The sequence below is a fragment of the Teleopsis dalmanni genome, chromosome 2 (genome assembly GCF_002237135.1).
Source record: "Teleopsis dalmanni isolate 2A chromosome 2, ASM223713v2, whole genome shotgun sequence".
NCBI classification, from domain to species: domain Eukaryota; kingdom Metazoa; phylum Arthropoda; class Insecta; order Diptera; family Diopsidae; genus Teleopsis; species Teleopsis dalmanni.
This window is the reverse complement of record NC_051847.1, coordinates 57,060,432-57,070,347: the sequence shown is the minus strand read 5'-3', so window position 1 is coordinate 57,070,347 and position 9,916 is coordinate 57,060,432. Positions and strand designations below refer to the sequence as shown.

The following is a 9,916-nucleotide window of genomic DNA, read 5'->3' as shown; positions in this document are numbered from 1 at the left end:
TTGCACTCTGTTTCACTCTATTTAACCTATATTTTATTTGGTGGAAATTTATATTCTTATCTAGGAATGTCTAAGAATTTTTGGGGTTGTGAACTCGTATTTCATATTTCACCACTGTTGAATTAATTTATAAATAAATGCCATAGCCACAAGTTCAGAATGCCAGCATGTCGAGTTCAGATAACAAGAATGTGACGTAACGGAAATAAAAGTACAAAGACGAAAGGAATGGAATGCAAAACCACTGCATCTGAGGGATGTTTCTACTTCATTTCTTTGTAGTTTGCTGTGCTTGCGTTGTCATATTTTTCATATACGACTTTCTTGAATACTTGAAATAAGCATGACCGAACACTGCTCAGAAAAGCAGTTTAAATTTGGTTTTATGTATGAGCTCAACCATACGGGAACGGTAGTTTCTGGTACGATTTATTTATTATTGGGTTAGGCAAAAAGCATTATCTTTTCATTTAATATCTCCATCAGAATGCTATATATGAATAATAAACTAATATTTGAAAAAAACTAATGCTTTGCGTAGAATAACATTACAAAATGCAACTATTTATGACTTTAATATTAAGATTTCAGTTTAAGTCCTATCAGTTTAACCGTTACAGATACCACTGAAGCAGTTTTAACTTTTACGATTTTACATATAAGCTTTCAACGTCCGCTATTTATGGCTATTATCATGCGTGCGACATAAGAGAGTAGTTGCAACAGACTACTCTTATGTACGGACTACTCTTTCTCTCTCTCACTCTTTCTCTCTCTTACAATCTTTCCCTTTTTCGCTGTTACTCTTTCTCTCTCTCTCTCTGTCTATATATATATATATATATATATATATATATCTATCTCTCTCTCTCTCTCTCTTTTTCTCTCTTTATCTCTAACTCTTTTTGCGAAAATTTACAAATCGTTTAAATGGAAAGAAATCAAGCTTTTGTTAAAGCATATGATAACAGGCAATTAAAAATTGATCACATGAGATGTTTTATGGACATGGATTTGGTCAAAACGACAGTTAATATATAAAACGTGATATAAAGTTTTATAGTAAAACTGCGGCGGTAAAATTTAGGAGCTACATAGCAATTAATCATAACCTCTATGGTCAGGTTTTAATACGGTTAAAGAAATTTGGTATAGGTACAGCATCATTTTGTCTAGTGCTTAAAGAGGAAAAGCTAGAAATTGTTTCCTCTTTCGTCATACACTTCTACAAAAGCATCTAAAAATTTTGTATCGTAAATAATGTTAACGACGGCATGGACGACCTGATCGCAGTCGCACAACTAAATTTCGTTTTAGAACACCAATTTCTTCACCTGTGGATTCAACCGACTGACAAGCAAATAGAAAGCAGTAATGTTGATGTGGATGACGAATATATACTGTAATTATTATTTAAGGAAATTTTTCTTTATTGAATAAGATAAAAAATTGAAAAAAAAAATAATATCTAATACTCTTTATTATAGATCTGGCAAAGTTTAAACTATATTTTTAGTTTCGATTCCTTGGAAAATAATTTCAAATTTATTTTTTAAATTTTTATTTTATTTTATTTAGACAATTTCTACAAATTATAGAACAAAAATTAATTATGACAGACGTAGACATTCTGGTATTTGGTGCTACTGCATTTAGCATAGTCTGGTAAATACATAAGTTCATTATATATTATTAATAATGTTATTAATAATAATATATATTTCAAAATGAAAACAATTTCCATTATAAAGGCAAGCCAAAAAATGGCCGACCACAGGTCAATACTTGCCCGCAACTTCATGTACAATGGATATTGGTGGAAGAGCTGCTAGTCAAAGTCTTGCTGCGGCTAAACTTGGAGCTAAAGTCGCACTCATAACTAGGGTAAATAATAAAGTAAAAATTAATTATCTCAATTAAATCAATGAGTAAATATATGCAATCCTGCAGTTAGGAACTGACGATTATGGGAATGAATATTTGGAATGTCTACAAACAAACAATATTAAAACCGAGTTTGTGACAATGTGTGACAATGCGGTGAGTTTCGATAAATGCAATTTAGTTACAATAATATATATTGGGCTAATATACTTTGGGTTTCTTTCAGAGCACCGCAGTTTATCAGAAAACAATAACTGAAAACGGCGTTACCGAAACTTTTTTTGATGGCGCTATAAATTTGTTGTGTAAAAATGATTTAGAAAATGCAAAAACTTTGTTGTGTGAGGCCAAAGTAAGATTCCAAAAATAATTAAAAAAAATATTAGTATTAAACTTCAATTTATTAAAAACTTTGTAATAGGTATTAATATGCCAACAGGAAGTACCAACGGATTTAACGCTTTATGCATTGCGCAAGTTCAAAGGTATATCAATACTAAATGCATCCCCGCATGTTACGGTTGATACCACAGAACTGCTAAAATCGGCAAGCATCATTTGCTTAAATGGAACGGAAGCTACACAATTGGTTGAAATTGAGAATATTGTTACCCCTAGGTAAGGTTAGATATATTATGTATTTTGGTCAAATATTCTTTGCATATTTTGTATAGAGACTGTATTGGGGCTTTAGATAAAATAATTGGAAAGGGCGCAAAAGCCGCTATAATATTATTAGGACCAATTGGATGCGTGTATGCCTTAAACGGTCTACCAGCGCGTTGTATACATGTTCCAATAGTAGGAGTTTTGAATATGGAATTGCATACATTTACTGATGCTTTTATTGGTGCATTGGCCTACTTGATGACAAATTATCCAAAGGCTGAATTTCATCAAAAAGTTGGCGGAGCTACTGAACTCGCTGGACGTTTAATTGAACTTGCTGAGCTTGAAAAACTCTCAGACCCGGATATGCCAGTTATAAACAAAAAATTGGATCTAAATATAAATCTTTATACGCAATGTTACCAATGGGAAAATTTAACAAGAAATGATTAAGACATAGAAGTATAATATATATTGGGTTACATATAATTACAATAAATTTGTTTTTTATTTAGAATTTATACTATAAAATTAAAAAATATTCTTTTAAATAAAACGAAGAAGATACCGAGATATATAGCTTAAGAATACAAATAAATATCGCCAATAATATAGTGATCAATCACTTAGTAGTTAAATTTTATGTAGAAATGAAATTAATTTTGGCGGTCGTTACAGCAAAAGACTTTCTTAGAAGGTCTGTACCGATCATAAGATCTTGTTACTTATAGTAATCACCAAATATTTTTTACAGTAAAGCGTATGAAAAAAATCGGTATATAGGTATTTTATCTAAATCAAACACTTATCACAATTTAAACTTATTATGAAAATTAAAATTTGGGTATTTCTATTTTGAAGATTTAGAGGATCATAAAAACAATAACAATATGACTTTAATTTAAGTACTCCAGACTTCAAAATATTTAGAACTTGCATCAATGAAGTGTGAATAAGGATGTGAATCGTATAGTTTACAGAGGAATTACAAATACACAAAAGCAAATACACACAAAAAAAGAAGGTTGGGTTGGGCATATAGTACGTTAAGAAGATCTCAGAACAAAATCTTTAGAAATGCACTGGAATGATATTTATTACATTTAATATAGCATGGGTGTTTTAAAAACACTTAAAGATACACTGCTCAAGATGAATAAAAAAAATAGTCTGATCTAAAATGAAAGACCGATTTCTGTTGAAAATATCGTATAGTTACTAAATGCATAAAAAAGTAATCAACACAATAGAAGGAATCATTCAAAATGGGCAAAATAATTTTTTAGAAGAAGTTTACTATTGTGTGAATAAATAGGTAAGGATTTTGATTCTACTCTATATATATAATTTTTAAATGATTAAAAACCTATTTTTTGTAAGTTATTTGGATATAATCAAAATGCTCAAATGTTACGACATGATTGAACAAATTTAAAGACAATAAAGCAATATAAAAATACAAATATTAAGGCTAGGATTCTCACTAAGACTAATGGCAGAATTCCTAATATTAAAGGCAGGATTAATGCCAAACTGTCTGACATAAAAATACTCACTGAAATTGATTGATGAAAATACTGGGTCGGCAGTTCTATACTTCATATCTAATTTTAAAAACACCTCAACAATGGATATTCTACCATTTATTTGAAAGGCTCAATGTCTTCTGCTCAGTTAGGATCAGTTTCTACCATAAAATCAACTTTGGTCAGAGTGCTTGAGATTCACTGAGATTCCAGAACTATATTAATAAACTTTCTAAGCAAATTAACAAAACTCCAAAAAAAGTGCGAACATACAAGTCAAGTATGGCTTTGGGTCAGTTGGCTAATGAATGCTGACTCTGAGATTCAAATTTGGTAGGGCATGAGTTCAATCCCTGGTACTTGCAGTCACAAAAAAACTATTAACGAATAATTAAATACAAGAATACAATATTCTAAACAGTTGTATGGTTAGCCAAAAATTCAATTAATTAAAATAATTTTAAAATAATTTTTGTTGTTGTAGTTTACTATTATTCGAAACCTCTTTATATTATACTATATTCCAAATCAAATGTTCATCATTCTAGTTATTAAAAAAATTCTATTATATACTACTTTACGTGTATTTATAATCATCAAACTAATTATGATAATCACACTTTATTATTGTACAAATATGACGTGATTATCTTATCGAAATTATTATATGTTATTTGTTATCAAAATATTATTCTAGTACAATATGAAACTTAATCAGATTTCTGTGAAATTTAATGGAACCCACACACAAAATGGAATTAAATAAATTAATGTTTTATAATGAACAGCTAAGAGAAGTGAATATTAAAGAATTGCTGTGAATTACAAATATATTTTAGTAAATTCCATATTCTAAGTGAAGTCAATAAATCGTAAAATAACTAATCAAATATACGCGTATAATAAAAAAAATATCTCAGACAAATTCTGCGAAAACTATTTGCTGCAAATATTTGTCAACTGAATTGTGAATATTCGCACTAAAAATATACATATATACAAATATACATATATTTGCTTATGTATGTAGAATGTATCTCAATTTATTTGGTTTAAAAAAACACCTTTTCATAGTCGAAAAAGTTTTTTTAGTGCAACTAATCAGTTTGAGGTTGAAATATGTGAAAATTTGCACGTCGACCATGACTTTTTTACCTTGAATATTTCACTCATTTGATGCGCAGACTTTAGGGCGACACTGAGGGCGAAAAATGTGATACCCGTATATCGATTTATATATAATATATTGCATGAGTTGTTGATAAAGTTTGCTTATCTTTAGTCAGCCAAATGTACTTAAAATTTTTATGAATTTTTCTGATTGTTTGTGTTGCTAAATTTGCGAAAGGTGTAATGATTGTTTATCTCAACTGACTCATTCGCAGCTCTATCAATTTTTTAGCAGAAAAATTATGAATTATATATTGTAGTTACTCGACCATAAAGAAGGCAAAGTTTGCTCTATAATTAAATTTATCGATTGATTGGAAACAAGTAGTCCATATTTGCGGAACTAGAAACAATATAATTAGTTTTTATCATGTATTTTTTTTTTGAAGTCCCATGCAAAGTGACATCGACTGGGATCATGGGTCACGAGCAGGAAATTTGAAGTGCACTGGCTTTTAAGATTTGAAATGAAAGATAACTGTTTTGATATCATATCTACTTTAAATTACAGCAACTACTCAAAAAGTACCCCGATTTTTTTGTTTGTTAACTACTCCTTAAGTAATAGACCTTTTTCAAAAATTTTTTGTTATTTTGGTACACCCTTTCTTGACATATGGTACAAGTTTGAGCGCCATCTGTCAATTAGTTTGTTTACAGCAGCTGTTAATGTGAATGCATTTACCGATTTATACTATGAAAAATTCTTGTTTTACCCGATTTTTTGACCAAACACGGCACCACCGTGGTAAGCGTTTTGAGTCGATTGTATCCGTAAAAGAGAATTCGCCAAAGGAACTAAAAGCCATACGTGCACGGAGCTACGAAAAGTATATGGAAGATTGGGTTAAGCGTTGGCATATGTTTATCGCTTCAGAAGGAGTATATTTTGTAGGAGATAAAATAAATTTGGAATAAAATTTAAATTTGTGTGTTTTATTTACAAAATCCTTACTTACTTTTTGAGCAGAAGGTATATATAGTTTGCAGGCCTGCCGAGGCAGGCGCTCTTCTTCCTGACATTCGCTTCTCACTTGCTACAGTTAAACTGGCAAATAGCCAAACAATTCTGTGCTGATGAACTCCATTGTGAGATATCTAGGTTGACAGTCTAATTTAGACTAAAGACTAGTCAGGTACGGACCACTTCGAAATAAGAAGCTATGCTGTGAGACTGGGTCTATCCTAAATGACTTTTTTCATTGTTAAGGCTTTGAGTGGGCTTGCTATTCCTGTGGTAACATAATGTGCCATTATTTGAGCTCAAGTGGACTTTTTGGAAACAAGGTCGCTACTTCTACCTACCTACCATATATAATAAATAGTGCTGAGTGTTTTCATGATAAAAACTATGCATAATGTCATATTACAGCTGTGGGTATATGTCATGAAATTTCAACCCAGCTTTCGCGCCAAAGGAATTGTGTTCACAAAGTTTGTATAAAGTCATAACACTATATTGTATAATAATTTAAGATCCATAGTCCGAATACTGGTTATTGAAAGACCGAGTTTTAAACACATTTTTTTCCAATCTTTGGTCAATAGTGACGCTTTGTATGTTACAGTTACTTTACAAATATTAGGGTTTAACGAATTTTGATTCGTTTTTTGTCTTGTTAAACAAAATAATCTTAATTCCTTATTGAACCAACTAAAGAAAACTTAAAACAAACGCTTTGTGTTATGGGCCAAATTCTATAACACAAAGTTATTAATTAGGTCCATTATATAACAGCCAGGATAAGAGAGACATAACCAAAATGCTTTTAATTTAAAAATTCAGACTTGAGCTACAATAACGAATAGGAAATGTTTTAAATATTTATTTATTTATTTAAATATTTTATAAAGACATTGAATTATAAGACGATAAAGTACTAAACTAGGTGCCATAGATTATTTTCGCAGATGTAAACGGAAAAGACAAGTATCTGAACGTTATATTCAAACAGAATAAATATTTATATTCACTTCATTTTACTTCAATTCAAAAACAAATTATCACGCTATCTATGACTTTTAAAAAATTACAACATAAAATAAAAATTTTTTAATATCATTATTTTTTTATTTTTATAAAGAGTGTTTCGATTTTTGTATGTTGGTGTAAAAATAAAAAATTTAAATCAATTTTGCATAATGACACTAGCTGTCAAAATTTTTCAAAACATTTTTAGAAGACTAAAGAAACTATGTGGTGGAGTTTCGAAGTCCAGAAGATACAAGAAAGTTTTTACTTGTAATTCTAGCAACGTATGGCATGAGATAAAACGCAAAAATAAGGTTGACCTTATAAGCGTAAATCCATTCGTGAATTATCTTAATGAATATAAAAGGGCATCAATGAAATATCTTAAAGGCGAAATAACACTGATGGAACCCAGGGCTATAGCTACTCTCCTATCTAAGAAGCAATTTCTGAAAAATAGCGAAATGTGGAAGCAAGAATCTCTCCTTCGCGATTTTGCTATGAAAAACTGGAACAATATGACTTTTAAGCAAAAGATGCCTTTCATCGACTTAGCCGCCCATAAGCGCAATTGGTTAAAACGTTACAGAAATATAAATGTGGAGAATAGTTGTATGTCCAAAATACATAGCATTCAAGCCTGTGTTGTCGTAGATGATAATGATGCAGATCAATCTCTAACAGATGAATACTACAATATCGATATTGATTTAAATCAATTTAAAATTCTTAAATCAATAAAAACGTATACATCTCACAACAATGGAAGGCTTGACAGGGCTCACCATACAACTGAAACTATGTCACCTCATACTAAGGCAAAGAGCACACATAAAAGAAGATCAACACAAATGCAATTGAAACTGAATAATCGTCCTTGCAATGATGATAACATCCTAACATCATCAAGTAGTCAAATTTCTCTTGATAATGAGATCAATCTGCCTATAATAGATGTTTCAAGTGCTTCAAATATGTCAATTAGTGAGGAGATAGGAGAAAAGAAGATAAATAACACTCCGCCAGCATTTATATCAAACCCTGCTAAGTCGATGCGTAAACAAAAAACGAAACGCTTAAATAGACCTTCAAAAAGTGGTGTACACGCATATGAGGATGACGACAACAAATCTACTGAAAGCGTAGTGATCAGAAATTCATCCTCTAGCCAGATTTCTGCAATTACACCAATAGGTGGTAAAAGAAAAATTAAACGAGTTTCTTACAACATTTCAAACTGGACTAAACAAAATCGTGGAGCTAAAAGAATTTGTTCTTCTTGTAAGGCCATTGAGATTGCATCATTAGATAGCCCTTCATCAGTTAGTAGCAATTTATATGTTTCCAAAACGATACCAACAACACCAGTGCCTAACCTAAAGAGCATATCATACGGTAACAAGCCAAACCGTAAAAATAGAAGAAATGCGAAATCAAGTAATATGGTTACGCTTATGCATATTTCTTCTGATGCAGATAATGAATTATCAGACAGCTTAAGTTGTTCCTCACAAGCCAACGCAGGATATGATAGTGATGTTGAGTATAGGACATCATTAACAGACAGTCACAAGAGTATTGCAGTTCAATTTCCTTGTTCCTCAACACGCCCCCGTAAGCCGAAACGTCAGAATAAAAAGAATATGGGTAAAAATTCTGGTAAAAAAATAATGCCTTCATCGGACGGCGGTTACAATAAACCATCAGTAAGCCAATCATGTATACAGACAGTAGATGGGGAAAATAAATCACTACCAAACAAGATTAAACCGAAGCGAAATAATAAGAAAAATGTAGACTCCGGTAATCTATTCAAACGCAACCATACTTGTGAACTGTCCGATAACCAATTAATGCCATCCTAAAGTCATTTATCAGTTTGATATACGGGTTATACGAAACTTGTCAGTATATCGAACAGATTTATAAACAATAAGGCGGTATTACCTGATATATTAAATTAATCGCCAATACAGACAATTATTCTAAAACTTATCAATCTATCCTATGCTTATCCTATTAAGTGAAAAGTACCATATATTCTGGACTATTAGTCACCATAAATGAAAAATAAATTCTCGGCGATATTTTAGAAGTCAACGTTCTGGTATTACCAAATCAAATACTAAGGAAATTAAAAACTTTAAATTTTACTCTGTCATTAGGCAGAGTTTTGAATAAAAATTATATTTCCTACAAAATTTGTATTATTTTTCTAAGGCTTTAATAGTGCATTTGCGAGAAATTGTTAATTACTTTTAATGCAATTTCATATTGGGTTTCTATATATTTATTGGAACCTTTCTGTGAGAAGTAATGCGACCAGTTTAGTGGGATCAATGTTGACATGTTTCTCAAACTCAATAAAACCGAACTCAGCTTAATTATTGTGTTCTTCACTTGGCACTTGATAACGCCCATATTATTGGGATGGGATGGGATATACCCGCGATTTTTACGAAGCGGGTATAGCATATTTATGTGGCTGTACCCTATTCATTAAATTAAGTCTAGAGATAGAATTAAAGGATACTGATTTTTGGGCATTTTGATTGTTTTGTGATTTTCTAGGGGTTTGGTATATTTATGTGGTTTCTGTTGCATGAAATGATGTCCAGAATTTTGAATTTGATTTCTAAGAAGCGGGTATAATATATTTATGTGGTTTCTACTGCATGAAATGAAGTCTAGAGACGGGATTCAAAGACACTGACTTTTGGGGATTTTGATTATTTTGCGACTTTCTAGGGGTTTA

The 9,916-nt window shown here is 31.0% G+C and overlaps 3 protein-coding genes across 4 annotated transcripts in view; 2 read left to right on the top strand and 1 right to left on the bottom strand.

Moving 5' to 3' along the window:
- LOC119681805 (neogenin-like) overlaps positions 1-709 on the top strand; it is a 44,658-nt gene extending 43,949 nt beyond the window's left edge. The window contains exon 13 of the mRNA XM_038095093.1: positions 585-709. Coding sequence (XP_037951021.1) covers positions 585-709 — 125 coding nt within the window. The remainder of the gene's footprint in view (positions 1-584) is intronic.
- The window catches only part of LOC119682855 (neogenin-like), a 350,203-nt gene that overhangs the window by 244,160 nt on the left and 96,127 nt on the right, over positions 1-9,916 (bottom strand). The gene's annotated exons all lie outside the window — the stretch shown is intronic.
- LOC119682860 (ribokinase-like) lies at positions 1,557-3,072 on the top strand (the record flags this gene model as incomplete). The annotated part of the gene is given in 6 exon segments (XM_038096390.1): positions 1,557-1,665; positions 1,752-1,884; positions 1,951-2,040; positions 2,111-2,236; positions 2,306-2,502; positions 2,559-3,072. Coding segments are annotated over 6 exon segments (987 nt in total). The 5' UTR covers positions 1,557-1,612.